Genomic DNA, 23,066 nt, shown 5'->3' with positions numbered 1-23,066 from the left:
AGACACTCCCTTCTGCCTGACTTTCATTGCCATCTCTCTCTTCACTGTCTGCATATCTGGAGAGGCAGTGATGCCTAAAGAGGTACAAGATTGAGCTGATGTCCATCTCACCTGTCAGAGATTTTAGAGAGCCTAGTGGCAACTAGGTCTCATTGATCCTGCATTGTGCCTGATCCACAGGGATTCAAGCCTGCTGCAGCCTTCCGTGGCAAGTCTTTTCTCTCCATCCCAAGGTCTTGCTGCTCATGGTTTTGGCTCTGTGGATAACTGCTTCTCTGTGTTATATTGGCCAAAAGGGGGAATATCACATATAGTGTGATATTTTGCCTTGCCCATCCTCCCCATCATAACTGTGTTGATGGATCATCTGAAAAAAATGCAGTACCAGAAGCAAATGTGCTAGAATATGCCACAAGGGACTGCTCTGAGGGTATTTCCAGCCCCGAAGGAAACCAGATCTTCTAAGAATTTACGGATCAATATCAGCAGAGTTGAAGTTAGAGATTGTACACAATGAGATGTACAGTTTTTTTCAGGACTTTCCCAAAATGCAGCCAGAGATGCTTGTGATGGTCACTGATCCTAGGAATGCAGATCAGCTGCCAGAGGGCAATACCAAGTTTAACCAGTTAGCCCTAGAGGGGAGCTGGTTAAAACAGAGCAAATACTATGTCAGTCCTGTCCTAAAGGAGATGAGAAATGGAGGGAATAGTTTGGGAACTACTTTTTTGTTCATACTTAGGGTCCGCTGCTGCATTACAGTGACTTCCCACGTGAGCTGACATGATGTGAGGGATAGCTGAAAAGGGTGTTACTGCTGGGGTAAACATTCTCACACGTATAATTTCTGTTTCATGAAGTGACATTTCTCTTAAGTGTATCTGGCTCCGTACATTGGAGAAAGACTGGATGAGATACTTTTGATGGAAAATGCAGATCCAATTGAAATGCTAGCCTAAGAGACAGGACTGAAGTGAAAATTTGTTACAGAGGAGTTACAGGCTTGTGCTTCTTTCTAATATGGTGGAGGTGAAGACAAAGGACCAGTACCTGACCTTCCCTGCTCTCCATCTTCAATAGCTTTATCTTCTGAGATCATCTTCCGCAGAGGCTAAACGGTGCTAATCCGCAGAGTAAACTCTACAGTTTGCATTCCTGTGAATGCAGGAAGGAATGCATAAGGCCAATTTAATGTAGATTTATTTCTCCTATCCCATTTTTTACTCCCAGGAATCATATCAGGTTGTGCGCATGCACTGACTGGGAGGGTGTATGGTCAGGGCCGCACACATGAAATTCAGGAGAGGTAGTGGCAGGAGCCATAGGCACTGCTCAGTCACTGGTCCAACTTCTCTGTGATTTGCTGCACACAGGAACGTTGGAATTGCCAGCCTGGGTTAGACAGATGTAATATATGGGTTCCAGTAATTGCCAAATAATTCAGAAAGGTGCAAAAAAGCCTGTACCACACTATACCAGAATTACCTGTTCATAGGAGACATTTTCTTTCTGACTGAATGAGGTTAATGACCATCCTATGCTTGCCAGCATGAAGGTTTATAGTCCTTTATCAAACAGAGATGATGACTCCGTTGTTGCTATAAATGCTTTGCTCGGGTTTTTTTCCATTTTAATTTTTTTTCTTTTTAATATGTAACAGTAAGTTCCAAAAAGTTCATTTTACATAATGTGAAAAAGTCTTTGGGCAAAAAGAATTTGTGAGCACTTTTGTCATTAGCCCTACAATATGTCTATAAAGAGGTTACTACTGTGAAGGGTGGTTATTGTTTAAAAAAAACAAAGAAATCCATTACTTTATCCTCTGAACAATCAGCATCCTATTGCTGATTGCCATATCCTTGTGGCAGTAACGAATTAATGATTACCTTTAGATTAGGTCTTTACTGTGCGCGTGATGCACCGAGAGAACAGCTAAATTGGGTTGGATGTAGTAAGGATTGCTGAGTCTGTACTCGAGCCTCCTTGGGCTGCGATCTTGTCAGAGCTCATAAGCTGAGCCAAAGAATTTGATTAGGCGGCTGGGTCTTTGGGGAGGGTGTTGGGGAAGAGGGAAGAGCTCAGGCTCTTTAATAGCAAAGCCTCCAACTCACCCATACCTGGAGCTGGATTTGCAGGGCAGTCAGGACCTATGCACAAAGCTGGCAGGTGAACAAGCTGCCGGGATGCTCAGGCCCCCACACAGTGGGATGTCAGGGAAGTCTGTCCCTGACCCTCACAGGGACCCTCAGTCACTCAGGGCCAAAGGATGGCTGCAGTGACTGGAAGTGAATGTTTCAAAGGGTGACCTGGAGCTCCTCAAAACCGAACAAAACACTTGCCCCTGAATGCAATGTGGTGCCAAATACAGCATCTTGGGCACCAGACCAGCTGAATGGGGCTTGTCCAAATCACCTAAGACAAGACTTGGATCCCAAAAAGCCAAATTGGTGCCCTCCCTTGCCAAGCCAGCAAGGCTTCCCTTGGCAGCTCTACATCCAGGCGCTGATTGGATCTGGCTCTTTTCAGCTTTTGACACAGACATGGACTCTCTTCCTGGCATTAGGGCCTCAATTAGCCTTTTCTATTTCTGATGTTCTGAATTTGCATGGTGAGAGCCAGGATTAAGGACAGGCAGTCTTAATGCAGCTACTATTAATAAATAAGGAAGATTAGGAGCTTTGTCAGTAACATAGTGCTTCCTCCTTCATTTAGTTATTTAAAAGCACCTCATGTTTAACCCTCCACCCTCTGAATAAAGTAAATAAAAAGAAGTGAGATTATTGAAGATAAAGTTTAAATTAACTTTCTATAGTATGGGTCAGGTAAGAAAATTCTGTCTCTTGACTGATGCTGGTGCTGGCTTCTGCAGGAGTTTGAAAAAAATCTTCTACTCCCTTTTTTACATAAATACATTTTTATATCAGTTTGGGAATATTTCTTTATGTGTCTGGGGACTGCTGTTACCTACTTACAAAGCACAAGTAGCAGCAGGGCAAATTTCTTTCCTATCTCCATGCCACAGTTCATCTCCAGAGGGATCACATTTGGAATTAAACAAGGAGTGAAATTTTTATGGCCCATGTTTTCCTCACTGATACTGCCAAAAAGAAGGATGTCTAGTGGACTGTTTGAGATGATCTTTGGGTTGAGGTTTTCATTTCACTGAGAATTGTACTGAGACCCTCTAACTCATTTCATAGCTGGTTGTCCAAGAGGCATTAGTAGCCAGTAACTAGGTACCAAGGATGCATTAAAGCTTCAGTGACCTCGAGGTAAAAAAATACTTTACCCCATTCCTATGCAGCTTAATTCCTTCGGGAGGTGTATCTCAAAGTGAGACTACAACAGTTTCCAGATGTTTCATATCTGCTCATGCTCTATAAAGAATGATGACTAAATTGCAGTTTAGTGACCTTAGAGATATAAAAAAGGGGAGGGGGAGAGGTGGCTGGCTGGCAGAGAGCTTTACAGTAATGGGATCTTTGCCAGTATCATTCATGCTTGAGTCAAGGACTTTCATTTCCCAAAAAGAGCCGAGGATTAGCACAGCTTCTGCAGCCTGCCCTGCAAACAGACATGTCTTCCTCAGAGATGCTGGTTGTGTGTTGGTGTTCTCCTTGTAGGGTTAATGAACATGACAGAGATGGAGATGCTAAGTCTCAAAAATCCTGGAGGAAAAGGTGGCAGTTATTAAATATAATATGTTCTACTTGTTTTCCACACTTCTGGTCAAGGTGGGCTCTGCAGTGTCCTGGTGCAGGCTGAGAACCCCCAGCTCAGTGCCGTGTCCTTCTATCTCAAGCTTTAGGATTGACACCTGAAGAACTACTTTGTATAATTTGTTCTAGAAATTGATAGGGGTTTTTCATCTCATGGGGCCTTTGGATTCAGTGTCATTTCTAACAGGGGTAAGCAGGAACTACGATCACTGTACTTTGGCTTGGAGTTTTATTGTTTCCTTTTGCTGACTGCTCTTGCCTCATGCTCAGTGTTTTGGGATATTGGAGATGCTGCTTCCCAGCTCCCTGAGCTGTTTTCAGGAGCCCGTGTAATGTCTGGGCTGTTTGTTTTTTCTTGTGACCTAGGATCAATAGGTTGTGCTGTTTCCAAGCGAACTGCTGCTAAATGGCTCTCTGACTATATCTCTGGTTTTTGTTCCTAAGCAGGCCTGCAAATCTCCGGGCATGTAAAGGCACATTCGCTTTGAGGAAAGCCTGCTGTACATTGCCTGTTTCAGAGCAATTTACATCTAGGAGATTAGCAGAGCAGCACAGGGACCTCTTAATGTACAGTTACAAACTCAAAGGTGGTTTTCCAGGGCACCTATTCTAGTTTCCAGGTTTAGAAGGTGCTTTCAGCAAAGTCTCTACTGTTCACTTAACACTGACTGTTTCTGTGAATGTTCTGGTCAGTGAATGTATTCAGTAGAATAGGCCCAGAAAGAGACATGACTAGAATGAGCTAAATATATAATTGAAAAGATTATTTACTTGTTTCCTTGACCAGCATCTTGTACAGTGTTTTGTGTCATTCTTATTCTTGTAGTGGATTATCTTGGTCTCCATAAAGCACAGGATGGGGATGTATTTTTGCTGTTGAAAAAGTCTACAGTGACAGGAAGGATGAACTCCAGATGAGCAATATACTTTCATCCTCATATTTTCTCAGCCTGTACAAACTCTCCTTGCTATTTTCCTCCCTGGAGCTGTGAAAGTTTGGGATGTTGAAACCTACTCTCTATTTTACCCTGTCAGGAGACACCTCCCCTCCTACTGAGGACAGGGACCAGATTTTTTTTTGACAGTGCTTTGCCTTGCCACTGACCTGCAGAGCCTTAGGACTAGGCTGTAAATTTAATGATCTTAGTCCACAGATCAGGCCTCTTACAGAGACCCTGCTGGGAGGGCTGGAGTTCAAACTATAGTGAACCAGCCACAAGTATTTGTTAAGCTCAGGGTGAAAGACTTGAGGTGCAGGGGCCAAATGAGCTTAGGATAAATTCTGTAAGCCTCAATTTTGATTATATGGCTACTGAGGAACTCCTCTTTTACCTTAACTACCCCGTTGTCCCCAAGGGATTAATCAAGCCTAGCTGGAGCAAGGAGGGAATTCCCTTTTGATAGAAAAAATATAACATTTTTAGACTTTTTTCCTGCATTTGGAGAACACAGTCAGCAGGTGGATAACAGCTATAAGAGTCATGTGGAAACTGGCTTTTGGAATAACTTGAGAGTATGACAAAGAAAAAGTCTTGGAATGCTTTTTCATTTTCACAGAAGTGTTATGATGATAGGACTGCTTGCTGTGAGCTTTCATCCCATCCGGGATGAAACTATTAAGAGAAGCCACACACACATGCAAGTGCCTTTGCTCTGAAAGCTCCCGTGCTCTCTGTGTGTGCTGCTCCTGTCTGAAAGTATCATTTGTGTATTGCTCTATTTCAAACGCATCTCCTTTTTGCTCTCTCTCTCTTTGTCTTTGGAAAATGTTAGGGCATTAAGCTGAGCAGGCTGATGGTGCCAGATATCCTTTGTACACCCACACAGAGACTCAGAAATAAACATCCCTGCTGTGACCTGGAAGCTTTCTCTTCATAATGGCATGTGGGCACATACAGAGAGCAAGTGGCAAGAGGAGTCCTTAGGATGCTCTCCATACCTTTTGTTTGATGTGCAGGTTTGTGTACAGTAAATTAAGACTCATACCTGGAGAGTGCATATTTTTTATGTAAGAGGGTCATTTGTAAGTGGAGCAGGTCAAAGAATCTCGTGTCCCACACTAAGCAGCTTTGACCCATGTAATACACATCCGACTGTCGCTCTTAATTTGATAAACTAAATACTAGATTGATAATCCTGCCTTTTTTTCCCCTTCTCCTCTTTCTAAATATATCCATGTACCTCTGGTTCTTGACTGCAAACCTGTATCTACCTCACTCCATAGATTAATCATAAATATGGATATAGATGACAGAAGGTTAAGGGCATGGCAGGGAGACTGAGCAACTCTGCTTCATTTATCATTGCTACAGTGGGTGTTTGGGGGGGTGCCTCACCTGTCCCAGCTTCCTTCAAGCAGTGTCAAGAGCAAAGGTATTAAAACAAACAGGTCACAAATGCACTCATTTTAATCTTCCCTTCTGGATAGCTTCTCTACTGTCTGTGCTTTCTTGAGTGAGTAGAAAAAAAAAGTCTCAGACTGAGCAGTTTTATACTCAAGTACAGAGAGGCAGACTCCTTGACTGCTTTATGTCCAGGATGTGCAAGGGTTTTTGAAGGGCCTGATCAGTCACTGACAAATATTTGTAGACAATCTTTCAAACTGAATTAAGAGTTTTGGAAAATTATAAAGATTCAAGGTCATATTTTGGAAGTGAAAGACCAGGGATTTTCTTTTTTGCGTTGGGCAACCTGAATGAAATATGAACTAGTTAAAAAGCCAGCAGTACTTCTCAAAACATTGAGTTGAAGATGAACAAAAATGTCCCTCTGTCATTCTGAGCAAAATGGATTGGAGTGTTATGTGCCAGGCTCTGCTGACATGCAGCCTACACTGTTTGGGGCAATATGCTTTAAGAATATGTAAACAAGCGGGAGAGAGGCCAGAGTGGAGCAGCAGGCTTTCCAAGAGGCTGAGCAAACAGGACCTGCACAGGAAGGTTAAAAGAACTAGAGCCATAAAAATTTACTTGCTCTAAATGGGGAAGGCAAAGAGAAAAGTAAGTGTTTTGTTCCTATGAATTGTCCTTTTAAAAGTGGTATTGATGTGTTGCGCTGCAAATCCCTAAGATGAGAAGTAATAGGTTAAATACTAAGAAGACTTTATAACTAAGAAGACTTTCTAACTGTAGGACTAGCAATGTACTAGAAGGGGTTAGCGTAGGTGGGAGGATATGGAGCTTCTTTCATTAGAGCTTCTTCAAACCGTGTAGGCAGATATTCTCCAGGAATGGATTTAAAAGAATATTTGATCCTGTCTTGGTGTATCAGGCTAGACCAAATGATGTTCTTGAGGTCCCTTCTGATTCCACCTTGCTGCAATTTCTGTGATTCGACACAGTCAAACCAATCTGACTTCCATGTAAGCTGGGTGTCTTTTTTTCACCCTGCTAAAATTACTCTAGTCTGAAACAGATGAGATAACAGGAAAGGAGTAAATTTCATGTAAGCAAACTTTTCCAAATGCTGGTTGGATTTGTTTCTTTACTCAGTCTCTTTTAGGAGATTATTAAGGAACAAACTTGTCATGGAATATGAGATAAAGCTGTATCATAAATAAAGTAAGAAGAAAAACAAAATTTACTGAATAAATAGAGAGGGAATATATAGCTGGTTCGCAGCATGAAAAGATGCCACAGCTCAGCGGATGTGTCACTGAGCAGTATTATTTCTGGTGTTTAATATGGATTAATAACCCAAAAATGGGAAGAATACATAGAAGGAAAAATGTGTAGATAATAGAGCAATGTTTAGGTTACCCAAGCCTATAAAAGATACTGAGGAGGTCTGGCAGTGAGCTCGCTGAGGCAATTTGCAAGCGTCATAAGAGTAAATGAAATGCAGTATGGCAAAGGCAAGGTGATGCACTCAGGAAACAACACATTAGAATTAGTCATGCTTGTTTCTGGGTTCTAAAATAATTGTAACCACTCAAAAGAAAAGAATGAGGGGGAAAAAAAGGCACAACTGAGCAACTCAGTAAAAACATTTGTTCTGTCTGTAGTGATGGTGAAATAAAAGCATGCAAGATGAGAGACTGCATTAAGAAAAGGGTAGAGAATAATAGATAAAATAATACAGTATCATTATATAAATTGATGCTACGTGCTCTCCTTGTACACTCTATTCAGTTTGCTCACCCCATCTCTTAAAAGGAAATAACAGAAATAGAAGAGTGACCAGAGAAAGGGAACAATAATGACTGCAGTCTTTTAATAGCTTCTTCATAAACAATGATTAAAAAGAGCAGCACTGTTTTCTTGAAAAAAGATAAATAAGAAGCATTGTGGTAAAGGTAAAGAAATAGTCACCACAAAAAAGAAATTCACTCAGCTGTTCCTATTTACTTCTCATTTTATTAGAAGAACAACAGGGGAAGCAATTACATGAACAAAATCAAACCACTTTAAACCCACGAAGAGGAAATACTCTTTTACAAAATGCCTAATTAACATATGGAACTTGTTGCACCAAATAACTCTGAAAGCAGAAACTTAGTAAGAGCTCAGTAAGGTTCAAAATAGACTCCTATTCAGATACTGGTAAGATTTACAGCTGAAATAGGGAAGATATGAAGATACAAAATATTGGAGGAGGTATTAACCTAAGATATGAGGATGCGAGTGGTCTTGAATCTTCTCATTGCAGGGTAACAAAAAAAAAAAAAAAACATCAGCAAGTGGCTTGAGAGTAAGAGGCCATCTTTCTTTGCACCCTGTTTTTGTATGTGTGGCCAGTACTGGGTGTTTTGGAAGCTTTCCTCAGTACAAACCTTTTGCATAGGTGGAGTGTGGAAGAGGCGAGTTGTTAATGTCGTAGTGTATGCCTTTTGAATTATGGTATTTGGACAGTTTGGCAATAAGGCAGCTGCTTTCCAGTTCTGATTCTGCCACTGACTTTTTTTGGGGGTGTTTTACCTCCTCTCTTCTGCTTCAGTTTACCTAACATCGGGTAGACACACTGTTGCAAACTAGTGGTTTAGGAGACTTCTGAGGCTTAATCAACGTGACTCCTATTTGTGAGTCACTTGAATGTGCTGATGTGAAGTGTGCTGTTGATACCTATTCAGTGAAAAAGCCCTCGCAGTATGATAGGCTGCAGTGTCATGATGTTCCTACACAATTTTACATGTGGCTGGCATTTGAAAGAGGCAGTTGTGTCTCCTCCACCCAGGCACGAATTCCCATTTGTCCTTCTGCCCTGTGGTCATATGGCCATACCCATAGGGCTCAGCACCCCACTCATGGGTCTGGATCTCCTTTGCAAGACATTATAAAAACACAGATTAAAAATGTGATGTCTTTCCCCGCCTACTCTGTTTGTGCTATCTCCTATGTGCCAGTATCCTTCCTCCTCCAAATTAATGTTGATAACCATTTGTACCATGCACGATCAAACTGTTCCTGTGCCTGCAGTGCTGCCTGGCCTTTCCTGTCTGCATCAGTCTCACTCTAGAGAAGTTCCTCGGTATACAGGCATTCAGCCTATATATATATGACAAGCGCTGAGTCAAACTGAGATCCTGTGTTGTAATTCATTATTTGGGAATAGACTAGGAAACAGTGGTCTTGTTTTTCAGGAGAAGCAAACACAAATGTTTGACTGTTTTTCTCATATGAAGCTTGCACAGAATTCACTCCTTTAGCAGAGTAGGGAGAGGAAAGGACAAACTGCACATCTGAAATCTAGGCAACTCCACCTCACCTAGATGTCAACTATGCAATATGCTGTGCATAATTGACAAATATGCGCACCCCTTTGTTTTTCGCGGCAGCTGTGATTTCTCTACACGATGAGACACACATTTTTGTGAGGGTGTGTTCCCTTCATTCCCCAGTGTCCCATTTGGCAGGGTATGGGGCTGCTATGGAGCACACATTTACAATTCCCATTAGGCAAGCTTGGCCTAAAAAACAATTTAAGGTTTGAATACATGATTGTGCTTGAAATCTGCCCCAAGTGTTAGAGGAATGTTTAGTCATCTCCTTATACATGCTAACATAATCCTAGCTAGCACTTGGTTGGTACTTTATATTTCCTAAGTGCTTTACAAATATCAATTAATCCTCAGGTACCAGCACACCCCGTGCTTTGTTGTTCGCACCAGGAGTTGAACATAACTCTGATTCTAAAAGCAAGAGCCTGTACTTTCAGAGCTAGCTCCACTAGCCTGCCTTCTAAGGCATCTTCCCCTCTCTCTCTCCCCACATCATGACTGGGGAGGGAGATTGTTGCATTATTGCCTTGTGATGCCCTCTTAGTACCTACCAAAAATTGTGTGAGCAGTAGGTCCCCCCACCCCCCATTTTCAGGTAGAGAAACTGAGGGAGAATTGGTATCAGGACTGGACTTTATGGGTGCTTTCATTCCCAGTTCTGTCCTCAGTTCAGCAGGACCCACTTGCCTTACAGTGAGCGAGAACAACTTTAATCACCAGGCAGGATATAAAGAAAGCAAAGTATAAGGAGGAAAGGAGAGATGCCTCTTTCCCACTGCAGTGGCAGGGAACTGATGGGCTCCAGGGAGACGCTTCTTTTCCTGCCCATCTAAAAACAGTGCCCCTCCGCTAGATAGGCTTCAACCGGCAGAGAGCAAATCATGATTTAGATTTTTTCCCAAAATCAATTAGACTCCTTCAGTGATAGAAGCAATTTGTGTGACTTTTAATCTTTTGCCAGCTCAGCCTGATCAGCACTTTTTGAAGAATGTGGAGCCAATGTCTCTGCTGATCCAGGTAAATCAGCCATATCTGGAGACAGACAGACAGAGAGGGAAGGAAGGAAAGCTATTAAAACCAAAGAAGGCCCATTTCAGGACTAAAAGACATCAGTGAGGTACCTGATTTATAGGAGTGGAGTTGCCTTTCAGTCATTTTTAATGGAATATTATTAAAGGAAAATCAGGAGCTGTGAAACCTTTTGTGTCTCATCTCCTAATGTATTTATTTCTGCAGCAGAGAACCCTGTTAACCCCACCAGGTAATGTATTCCTCAGCTGGCACGGGTGGCAAGGTTGTCCCCTAGAAATTTTATTATGGAACAAACTCAGTTAAATATTTGCACATGAAAAGACTATCTCAAGGTTTCAGAGGTCTTAAATTTGTTTCCAAGGCAAACTGCCTAGTAGAGCTGCTGAAACTTTCTGCATGTGGCTATGAAATACCATAATTTTCACATCTCTCTGGCTTTTTTTCCTTTGTCAACGCAAATGAGTTTAGATAGATGGATGACTAGATGGATGCTTGCCTAAGGCAATGTCAGGCTCTGGGCAAAGTTTGGGTCGCACTTCTGAATTGCTTTCCCATAATTTTTCAAGCAGACTAATAGTTGAGGTTGTCGTCATTGTAAGAAAGGCAAGTTCCACGTAGCAAATGCCACACAAGCCTCAATCCTACAGACACTTAAGCACCTATTTAATTTTCTATGCTGTGAATAGTCTTGCAGCAGTTGCTGACAATTCTCGCAGGTGACTGTATTGAAGTGACAACCTCAAATTTGACTGATGTGAAAGACTTGCTTTTTCATGATACCGAGAAGGACTCTACAGGAATGAAAATGTCTGTATTGGACATCTCCTTTGCTTCTTCATTTCTCTTGTCAGTCCCTTCTTAACTCCTCCTCTATCGCGGGGTGGGGTTTGATCCCCTGAGATAGACCCTCGAGGCACGCTTTGGGAAGGAGACGGTCACACACGGATGACCCCAAAATGGCGTTTGTTAAAACAAGATGTCAGTTTATATATAGGGCGATACGGAAGGTTCGGGAATAAAGGTGGGATTCCTGCTAGAAACATCAAATCCCGAGGGTCAGTGATAAGGGAATTTGAGGGATTGGCTGCAGGGAATATGTCTGGCCATATAGGGGAAGGGGAGAGCAAGGAAGGAGTGGTGAGGGGGCACAGACAGGGGAGTTCTACAGGAGTCTGTGAGGCCGCGTCTTATTGCTGGGTCTCAGGCACTTGATGCAGCTGTCAAAGCACTTCCAGATAAATTTCTTCCTCTGAGGCTCCTTCAGAGCCCTTATTCATCTTTATCCATTCTCTATAGGCTTCTGCTGGCCCACCTCTGACACTCCTCAGTAATACTGTTTAATACATGCTAACATACTTACAAAGTTGAAAACCACCTTTTTGTTGGATTTCCAATTGGATGGTACTTTTGCATGAGAGAAGGTTCCTAGAGGTACCCACCATTTTGGCTAACATAATGGTCAAGGTAGTGTGTGCAGAACTCAAAGCATTTAGCTACAACATGAAATAATGAGCCATGTGCCTTCAAAGGCTCTGTGGATATAGGTCATCTAGTTGTATGTATGTATCTTTCCACTTTCCTGTAAGATGTTTCCATGAAAATGAATCACCCCCTATGCTTATTGGTTTTAGCCAGAAACAGGGGCACAGTGGGAAATCTGTTTACATTCAGATACCGCCACCTCAAAAAAAGAAGAATTTGTAAAAACACAAACTTGATTTTATAAGATCAGAGAAGAGAACATCCTAATGGTGTCCTTTTTATTGTACTAGGTCTTCTAAGCAGGCTTTGTTTAAACAGCATGAAAGTAGCTATAACCAAATTAGGCAAAATCTGATAGTAACCTGATTAGAAAGGTATAAGTTGCCTTCTTCCAGGTCCTCCCACGGCATGCCTGCTGAATGAGATTCGGTGCAGCTTAGCGACGTGTGTCATCATTCATGTGTGGGCACACTGAGAGAAACCCTGCCATTATGCTTCTTTGAAAGTTTTTGTTCATTAGAGATGTAAATGACAACACAAGTTAAAAACTTATGGAGAACTAAGACCTCAAGTAAACCGAAAAGCCAGGTTATGGTCTTAGTATCACTGTAATAAAGCTGACATGAAAATAGATATTGTCACTTCTAAGAGCACGCTGGTGTATCACAGCCAGACTCTGGTCTTCTACTGGAAGGTCCATGCTTGCTTACACAGCCATGGGTTTTGCAGCAGCATGTGTGTACTGGCAGAGAGAGGTTTCTTGTCATACTTTGCTAACATATTTTGTTTCATGATTAGTGTTTTGGTGCAACCATATTAGACACAGGTCCATTCAAATTCTTCTCAGGCTTTTTACACATGCCTGTGTGTGCTGAAATTGTGATGCTTTTGGAGCATATGGTGAGCTCTAGATAGAGCTGACCTGCCAAGGGTGTATTTCATCAATCAGTGGTACAGAAGTCTGAACAGATAGTTGGGCTTGGTGCAATCATTTTAGGATCCCACTTACATGGGCCACAAGAGCTCTCAGATATTCTGATATTCTGTTTCTGGACTTTGTATTTTTGCTGGGCAGCAAAGCTCTGGTGCAGCAAATTCAATGGAAAATTTCCTAGTGGGCCTTGGAGAGATGTGCTCACAGAAAGTGCTACATTCAAAGCCGTTGGAAAAATGGATGTTTTTCCCCAAATGGCAAAGAGATGATCTTGCAGAAGTTTTCCCTTAGCAAATACCAGATAGTCAAAAGGTTCTTTTTTTTTTTTTTTTTTTACTTCTTTTAAAAAAAAAAAAAAAACAAAACACACACGCAAAACAAACAAACAAACAACCACATCCTTAATTCAATTAGAAACTGAAATTTTCATTTAAAAAGTGTTTCAAAAGCTAATTTTCAAGCAGATACAGATCCATTCTTTCTCAAATCCAAAGATTGTGGCACATACTCGTCTACAGTTGCAGTTGTCTTCCCAGCCTCTCTGTCCTACACCTCCTCCCAGGAGAGAGCACGTGAGAGACCAGTCCTGTTCCTTAATCCCAGCAAAGCTGTGTGTGCTGCAGCTGGTCTCCAAAGACCGCTGTACCATGTAAAATGACTATGCACAAAATATATTGATATACTGTGTATTTCCTTAATATAATATTTCCTTTACTTTAATACCCTCTCACACCCACCTCTTTCTTCCATGCTTTCCTCCAAGGGCTCACGAGCCTTTTTAATTTTAGGTTTTCATTTTGTTTTGGTAGATTACGTTTTGTTTATTGTTTTCTCTCCCTCTGAGGTTCCCATACAAGATTTAGCTGCATCTGGCTTTTATTTGAAGAAAGTCCAAGCTTGCCTCTCTCCTGACCTCACTGGGTTTTCTTTTTTTGTGTGTGCTTTGGGGTTTTGTTTGTTTGGTTTCGTTCTGTTTGTGTTTTTTGTAGCCAGGAATCCCTCAGGCTTCTAACCTGCATTTTGACATGGGACAATGGTCTGTAATCTCTGGTGTGCTTCTAGAGACGGGGAAGATTAAGGATGGTGTGCAGCAGTTGTTTAATTAAAAGTGGAATGTGTATATTCAGAGGTGTGTATATCATTTGTGCACATATGTATCTGTGCACATTGTGTATGTGTCTTGCTGATAATTGCTTTGAGCTTCATTCTTGCTTTCCTGAGCTGACATTCACTGTTGGCTGTTTGCTACAGGGGAAAGCAAAAGCAGGGAGCACGCAGAAATGTCACAGCTGAGAGGTTTTCTGTAATCCTCCAACATATGTTCAACATTAAAGCTCCTTCAGCAAGTCTGATGTGCTCACAGTCATCATGGGACCAGCAGTTAAAGCGCCCCAGTGCTGCCAGGAAAACGTTATCCTGGCCCTAATTGAGAGCGACTTAACTAATGTTTCATTTCCTAATTAGTCCTTGTCAGCCGCTGGAAGGCCGCGGATGCTGCTGGTGGCACGGGGCCCATCGCTGCTGTAATTGAAGTTGTTCTGACAGTCTAGGGCTTTGGGGTGATCCATAAAGTAGGGCTGATGGTTCAGGACCAAATTGCGTGGAATAGGAGAGAGGGTCAAGCATCAGCTGAGACACAATGTGAGCGTGCTCTGCCAAACCTGAATGGTTACGAATCAACTCTGAAACGACAGAGATGACAGAGTACAGTGAGGGAATGAGAACGTCACTCTATGCTGTGCTCAGTGGGAGCACAGCTGGCTGGAGAGACATAGCCAAAGGGAGCTGCTGGGACCAAATGGAGGTGAGGAGAAGATAGATACTTTCCTGGAGAGGAGCTAATGGGCAAGGACAGGACAACCAGAAGGAATGCTGTGCTCGTCTTCAGAGCACAGGACAAGTGTTTTGCCATGAGGCTGAATCTTAGAGCAGCAAAGAACTGTATCTTCCTTAAGAGGTTTTGGCCTCTTCTTCATCCTTGTTCTTTGTCCTGAGTTTGGTGGAATCTACTCAGCCTCCATCACTTTTGAGAGCCATGGCTGAGCTCTTGCCTTCCTTCCCACCACTGGCTATCCTCTGTTTCCGCAGGGACAGGGCATCCACATGGCTTTAGTGTTGATGTGGCAGCAACAGAACCAACACACAAGGCAGGAGCACCCTCCTGCCATGCTGGGGCTCTGGGCACCAGGCCGTGTCACATCAGCCTGGGACGGGGTGTTTGGCTAGTGATTGGAAAACAACTTCTAGAACCCCCTTCCAGTTGGAGATAGGAGACAATGAGGATCTGAGCTTGAGATCAAATTATAACTAGAAAGAAATGATTTGTGGCTGCTCAGCAGAGGGGTTGTTGTGCCTTCACAGAAATTGTTTGCCAAAACCCTTGGTGAACAGTGGGCTGGGATGCATCTGGTGGAGGAACCTGGCTCATCACAAAAATCTCAAGGGTTGTGAACGGGGGCATCTGGGCACCCCTGGACTTGGCAGACACAGCTGGCAGGCACTCAAAGGACAAGTGGGTGACAGGAGGCCTGCAAGAGGAAGAAACAGGCAGTGTCAGCTTTGAGGCTCACAGGCCTCACAGTGCATGGTCACCTGCTGACCTTCTCCAGCTACCCAGCCCCATCTGTTCCCCTCCAGCTCTAGGAAAAGGGGGGGATGGGATAAAAGCTTCTCCACAGTGGGACTGTGCTGACTGCTGGGCCTCAGGTCCTGTGGCAGTGCTGGCTGCCTGCTGGGCCGTTGCAGTTCAGTTCTTCAAGGAGTCATGACCCTCACAGTGGGATTCTACAGCTCAGACATGTCACAAGAGGCACATGTGCAGTTTAGCAGGCAGTAGTAACAGGGATACAGCGATTCCCTTAAACCAGAATAAATCCCTGCCTGTCCTTGCTGACAGTGGTGACACTTTCTTTGCTCTAGGGCTCTAAGTCTCCACCCGAAGCCTTTCAAAGAAGGACAAGCTATAGAAAACACTACATACTCCAAGGATACCTGCCTTCTGTGGTTGGAAGTGGAAGGTGACTGGGACTACCTCTGTCTGGCAGGTGATTTCAGGGAAACAACCCGAGCAGGTCCAGCATACATAACTAAGCATACAAAGATTCATACAAAGAATGAGGTACTGCACAATCCGCTGGGCGATTGTGTGCTGCTTTAGCTACCCTGTAGAGTCCCTCACTGTCCCCAAACCATGGTGGGATGGCTACTTGGCCACCCCAGATCACACAGGCTCTTCCTGTAGTGCACATGTGTCAGAACAAATCTCTGGGTGTATGTACAAGTACCGTGGTGATTAAGAGAAACTCAACAAAGCTGAATAGACTCCCTCCTTAATTAATATATTCAGTGGTCCTTGCTGTGAGTGGACAAGAAAGCGTGGACTTGTAGCACAGCATCAGCTGAAAGGAGAGGGCTGGCACTTGGCACCAGATGGTGTAATGACATGGTAGGAAAAGAGAAATTAGAGTGTGCTTGTCTATACTCAATATACACATCTTAGAATCATAGAGCAGTTTGGATTGGAAGGGATCTTTTAAGATCTTGTAGTTCAACACGTCTGAGCAGGGAACACAATAAGAATCTTCTTCCAGAGACTCTCCTGTTTCCTACCAAGAACGCCATAAAGGAAAAAATGGGCTTTAGGATACACGTGAAGCCCCACTGTGCGCGTAATTTCCATACCAAGCCACCCACACTATATAGCTCACTCCTGGCGCCTGCCCAGGTGATTTCTTCTTTCCTACTGATGAAGTTGCTCGACCTTGGTGCCCTTTGTGAAGCTGTGAACTTGAAGGCAGCATAATAAATTCCCACCTCATCCCAGGTGCCTGTCAGCCTGAAGCTCCCGCAGTAAGGTGAAGGGGGAAAGAGGGGGATCATGTCTCTTTACCAAAGCAGGTTGGCTCTCTAATGCCCCATTAGCATACCACACACAAGCATTCAGCTTTTAATTAGTTACGTGGTGTGATAATTAAGTAGTATTTCTCCACAGTTTTCCTCTTGTGTGGAACAGAGGGGAGGGGGATGGTGCCTGTTGGGGATGGGGGTTAAGGTTGTTTTAACGTTGTAAGTAATTGCGACCCCAAGGAGAAGCAGAAGCAAAATGCAAGCCCTCCCTGGGAGAGTGGTGAAAGCCCTGAGCTGGGCTTTCTCCTGTCTCCCCTCCCATTCCCCTTGGCATGGACTTACCCTCCTTCCATCAGCAAAGTGCTCAGTGGGTAATAACACATCCTCTGGAGCATCCTTCTCTCCATCTCAGTGTATGCAGCTTCAGATCCTGGTGGGCTGATGAAGAGCTACCCTCCTGCCTGGATTCGAAGCTGTTTGTGTGTAGGGGACTGTTAGGGAGAGGCTGAAGAGGAAAGCTTGGGATGGGGAGAATCACAGGCCTTTCCAGAACTGGGGAGCTGTACACAGTGCAAAGGTGAAATAATCATAAAGGTGTTTCATGGTGACATGGCGGAAAAAGGTGTTGGGAAGCCAGATCTAGGAGAGAAGAAGTTCTGCACAATGAAGTTCGTGTCAGATTTGGTGCTGCAACATGTGTGGTGAGGAAAAACAGCTTTCCTCCTGTCAGGAACAGTGAGGGCCTGTGCCCAGCTGCAGGAGGGTAAATGTGGCCTCCTCAGCTGGGAATCTCTTATTGGAGAGCAGAACAGGTATAATTGATCCATGCAAAGCAGTGGCAGAAATAAAATAAAGCCTATTACCAAAGCGGGCTGTTGTTTTCAGCAGCGTGCATGCCATTGGGCTGCTTATGACAGGGAAACAGATGGTAATTCTGCGAGCCCTGCACATCCTGGCACACGTGTAGATTCAAAGAGTTACTGCATCAGGGAAGAGGCAGATGCAAGTTTGTTTGGATATGAAATAGAATACAATTTCCTAATGAATTCAACAGCTATACCATCCCTCAGTCAGTTCAGAATTATCTCCATTAGACATATCCCCGCTTCCCAATACGAAACTCAAATGAAAATGAACCTTAAAATATGGTGGGTTTATCTGTTCTTAAACTATGTAGAAGCAAAGATTGAGATACATCTTTGAAATAAGCTCCAGGAAAACCTTTGGAAAAAAATCCTTCAGTCCTCAGATCAACAAGGCAAAATAAAACTCTTTTAGGCCTGTTAGGAGATCACTACCAAAACCATATCCTAGGGCTTTCATCTGCTAAGGTGAGGTGCAGCGCACGAATTTGCTTCCTCAGCCTGGACCATCACGCACTCCTGCCTTATCCAGGAGGGAGGGATTTGTGTCCTCAGAGTGTCAAACTCAAGGGCAGCTGTGGCACAGATACATTTTCTCCTTGTAGTAAACCTTTTTGGTGGACACAGTAGTTTGTGCTCTATCATTGAGTATTGCTGAACTTCTCATTTTCGCTCCAGTCTGTTCCTAACCAGGTGAGGGGACATCTTCTCCAGGGCAGCTTGAAATGATGTTTGTTGAAAGTGACACTGTTTGGAAAGCTGTGTCTTTGCTGCCATAGGAGAAGCTGTTCTGTCCATGGCAGTGGCCAAAAGCTAATCCAGAGGGATCTTCTCCATGCCATGGAGAGAGGCTTTCTAGGAAGCAGTTTAACAAAGTTTGATTGAAAAAATGAAGTGTCACATCTCCTGTCACTGGCTTATAATGTGTACAAGAGGGCAGAGGGCACTGAGTATCCATGGAACTCTATACAGGTGGACAAGGGAGTTGAACAAAGAGTTGCAGAGCCTTTAAGAGTCATTGAGCTTAGGTTGTTGTGGTGGTGGCTCACTTTCCTGTTATTGGGAAACTCCAAGGGAGACACCAGTGCTTTGCACCCTTCCTGCTCTCCCAGACCTGCCTCCCATCTGGGCCAGTATCTCTCACTCCTGCCCCTCTCTCCCGGCCCTTTATATATTTTATCCCAAGACTGTCATTCCTGCCCAAATGTGTTATGATACGTAAAAGCGTCCAGTGGGAGAATCATCTGCAATTATCAGGATACTTTTTTCCACTGACGAAGCTCAGCTTGGAATTTTGAGTACAAGACATAAAAGACCAATAGAATAGAGCTTGATTGATAGCTGGCATGATTGCAAAACTACAGTACCTGCATCCAGCCAGCTATAAATTGTACCACGGTGCCTATCAGCCAGCATCTCTTGAAACATTTGATTAGAGCTTCTTTCAGCCACCCTTGGCCCTCCCCAGCTGCTAGGGAAAGGGCTTTTGAGGGAACAAACCTTACGTGATTTGAGCTGAAATCATGTCCTAAATATTTGAAGTGACATGAATTGAACACCCACATCTTTTTTTTTTTTTTTTTTTTTGGTAGTCCTGAAACTGGTTACCAGAACTGCTTTGCAAAATGATTGAGTGTTCAATAAAAGTTGCTTGCCCAAAATAAAAGGACAGAAATGCCAAAAGATTATTTTTGAAGAAGCGGATATTGTCCCTTGTTTTTTGGTTTTCATATGGTCAGTGGCATTGGCAATTGAGGCAATCATGGATTTTTGTTGTATCCCCCATCCTGGCATCCCTGGGGAGGAAGGCAGCTGGTTTCCTCACTGGGTTGGAACCTGGCTGCCCTCATGTCCCATTGGGAAGCAGTGTAGTGATGTCACAGAGGCACTGGTGAGCTCAGACACAGCCCTCACTATCTTGGGCATCATTCCACACTCATGAGGCAACGCCAGTATCTTCACATGGCACATCACTGTGACATACAGATGCAGCAGCTTGTTCCTTCCATGGTGAGACTTCCTTGGAGACTCTCTTCACTGGGCTTTCAGGCATGCTGTAGCGGACCAGTGAGCGTTGCCCTGTCCCCCAGAGGAGGTCATTAGCAGAACAGGGAGTTGAACCCCACACAGGTTTCTGCATCCTTTTCTTCCCTTTCGCTGCTACAGAGAGAGCTCTGGGCTGAGGAGCATCCAACCCATGTGAATGTGAGTCACGTTTTGCTAAGCTGTGCACCTATGTGAGCGTACTACCAAGTTTAAATGACAATGGGCAGAGACCTCCCACGCAGAGCTGTCAGGGTAGCATGTATTTATTTATTTATTTTCTCTTTGATAATTTAGTTTAAATCAATGTGACACACACTAGTATGTTTTCCAGTATAAATCAACACCAAAATATAGTTCTGTCCTTGTTATGTGTACAGGCTGGCATATCCGTCTGCTTGGCAGAGAGGGCTCCAGGGGCCTGACAATGAAACTTCCCTGGGGGAAGACACTTTTGCATTCACTTCCCAAATTGTCTATTGCCTCTGCAAGCACTTTTTCTTTTACTAATGAGAATAATAAGCTTTCATGTAGAGACACTTGGAACATGTGTTTACTGCTGTGAAAGAATTTAGATAGAGGCTTAAAGAAAAGCAAAATAGGGTATTGTCTAGGATATCTCCTTGAGAACAATGTCAGTTTAAGTAAGGGAACTCAGGATTGTTGAGTATACTTGAACTTGGTTGTGGGGTTCTTTTGATAGAAGCAGGAATGAAATAAAACCACTTAGCAGCTTTGAATCAAAATGCTGGCTACATTTGGCAGAAATCTGTGAATTGAATTATTCTGGTATGTGTAGCTATTAAGCAAAACCTGAATACATTTCTCAGTGCTTGGGTATTTGAATGGGAAAGGAAGTAAGTACCACTCCACTTCCATGGAACAGAACTGCAGAGGAGGGGAAGGATTTTCACAAGCTGACTCAAAGGGCCAGGGTCCAGCTTGAGGCTCCCAATTTTTTTTCTGTTTCCTCCTTTTCACAACACTCATGAGTTTCCATATCAAGACCCCAAACTGATGACATTTCAGCATTACACTCATTCCATATGAGTGGAGAGCACAAGGACTTAGAAGGGGAGAATGATGGGTCTGCCTTTTTCCTTGCAGAACCCTTTTGCCACCCTCGATGGAGCTCTTCCAAATGGAAAGATGCAGGGCAAGAAAGGCCTTGCTGGCTGGTTTTCTCATGGACAATAGGGCAAGTAAGTGCAAACCACTGACAGCAGTGTGGAGCATGTGAAAGGAAAACTAGGCTTTAACAACCTGTGGTCGTTAACTGCAGCTTTGTTGAGGAGACCCGTCCTCTAGGATCTTGGGGATAATGCAGTAGGCACAGCACGGGGGAGGAGAAGAAACAAACCCTACAGAATTTGGGCTGTGACCTCTTGCCTTTATGTCCTCAGGAAATGGCTTGTTCAGGGCAGCTCACAAGCCTGCTTTGCCTTCCAGCACCTCAACACCAGGAAGATGCAGACAAATCATAGAGAATCTGGAGAAGCACAGCTAGCATGATTAAAGGGCTGAAGGATTGACTTATTAGGGAAGAAGATTAAAGGAGCTAAATATGTCGAGGTTGGCTAAGTGGCAACTTAAGACGGGACATGAATGATAACAATCTACTGGCTTTTGAAGGAAGCGAACAGCTAGGAGAGAGAAAGAAGTGGAATTGACAAATCTGGTTCAGAGGGTGAACAGTAACTGACTGAGCATGTGATAATTGAGGTCGAATAACAAAGAAACAAAAAAATCCCAATCAAAATCCTAGATAGCTGATGGGTATCTAAAAGGAAGTAGACACTGAACTATGAGTTGCATTTATGTAGATGTGTATGGTAAGAGCTGAACCCCGTGCTTGACTAGTCTTGGCTGTAGTCCACCAACACTACAGTCCTTTCTAGATCTTTCAGTAATTGCTCCTCCTCAGATCAGGGCTGATAACACATGCAAGTATTAGAGCGAGAAGTCTGTCCTGGGCACTCCACATCCATCCTCACCGAGGTCAGATCTATTAGGAGTAGAAAACAAGGGCTGAGCTGATGATGTGGGGTGGGGAGGCTGCTCAGGAGCATCTCACAGTTCCCTTCCTGTCTCATTGTGGGGATCTGAAGTACTTAAATGTGCCATTAGCTTTGTAACTTTATCTTGCCAGTAGGATCAGGAATCAGATTAAAGATTTCACCTCCTCCTCATTTCCTTCCTGCAAGTTGCATGGCCATTGCACAGAGCATGTGCTGAGCTGCCAGAAATTCTGCCTGTTGAGAAACTTACTATAAAGACAGCGTGAAATGGAGGTGTCAGAAAGCTTCGTGCTGCTAATTAAGCTGGTGTGCACGGAAACATAACTGTTGTCAGTGTTTAATTCTGTATCGTGCCTTAAAGCTCTGTTGATGCAGCTCTCTCCTCCTGCCCTGCAGCCTCCCAGATCTCCTCACCCAGCACTTCTCTTGACAGCTCTGCCCGCGCCCTTGCCACCCACTGCTGCTGCATTTCATCCTCCTGTGTAGATGAGCTTCCCCCAAATAATCCTCTAGCACATCATCAGGGTGCTCTGCTCCCCTCTTGCTTAACAAAGTTTCTGAATGTCCCACAATGATATTTCCCAGCCTGTCCTTGCAAGGGTGACAAGCTGTCTCTTGGATGGGTCCCTCTCTTTGCTGCTGGTAAACCTGAGGTGGATCCATGGAGAAACTGAATATATATGTTTTGGAAGAGTGCCACAGAGTTGGGCCTTGGCAGGGAAATGTCTGGCCTAGACTGTGTTCCAAAACAAGGTCCCTCAGGCACACTTTTTCACTATTGTCTGTGGAAGTCAGGTGTAAACAGACAGCATAATTGCAAGAAGGAGGGAGATTGCATTCTGTCATCAGTAATAGGTGGCACAAGGCCCAGAGAAGGTGTCTTTCCTTGCACTATGCTTGGGTTGCCAGTTCTCCTCAGCCCCTGTCTGTGCAGGCAGGCTTGCTGGAAAAGGATGATGCTGTGTCTCCATTCTGTGCCATGGAGATGGTCCTTCTTCAGCCCCATCTCCGCTCTGTTCACCTCTCCTCACTGTGGTGCAAAGCTTACAGGTTTAGTGATGATCCAGCTCTAGCTGTGTTGCACAGGGCAGTGCTGACTTGTCTCTGGGTGTACTCTGTAGGTCTACATAGTCAGCCCTTCACAAGGTATGGTTTTACTGGAATGAGAAAGGCTGTAAGGGGGACTTCCTACCACAAACCAGCCCATGTTGTATGTGCTTCCTTGTTGCATGGTGCAATATAGTGCTTCCAGTGAGGCCAGGGCTTGGGCCACCTCTTGACACACAGGCAGAAATAACCAATATTGCCTGTAATCCCCTGTCACTATAGATTACCTATACAAACAACAGAGGATGCTTGAGAAGTCCAGGCAGGCAGAATGTAGTGCCAGCAGAATACAATATGGGGGTGTGT

At 43.8% G+C, this 23,066-nt stretch overlaps 1 protein-coding gene across 5 annotated transcripts in view; it reads left to right on the top strand.

The window, feature by feature from the left end:
* LSAMP (limbic system associated membrane protein) overlaps positions 1-23,066 on the top strand; it is a 1,013,573-nt gene that overhangs the window by 756,030 nt on the left and 234,477 nt on the right. The window contains exons 1-2 of one of the 5 annotated variants that reach the window (XM_027878854.1): positions 19,587-19,659; positions 19,759-19,797. The exons of the other annotated variants lie outside the window; for them this stretch is intronic. Of the exons in view, the coding sequence (XP_027734655.1) occupies positions 19,796-19,797 (2 nt within the window). The 5' untranslated portion in view covers positions 19,587-19,659; positions 19,759-19,795. Of the gene's footprint in view, positions 1-19,586; positions 19,660-19,758; positions 19,798-23,066 lie in introns of those variants that run through there. 5 annotated transcript variants of the gene reach the window in all.

This window comes from Empidonax traillii, unplaced genomic scaffold, assembly GCF_003031625.1.
Source record: "Empidonax traillii isolate 1590-97213 ecotype Southwest subspecies unplaced genomic scaffold, ASM303162v1 scaffold46:size3806547, whole genome shotgun sequence".
Taxonomy (NCBI): domain Eukaryota; kingdom Metazoa; phylum Chordata; class Aves; order Passeriformes; family Tyrannidae; genus Empidonax; species Empidonax traillii.
The sequence above is the reverse complement of the archived record's forward strand: the minus strand, read 5'-3'. Positions and strand labels throughout refer to the sequence as shown.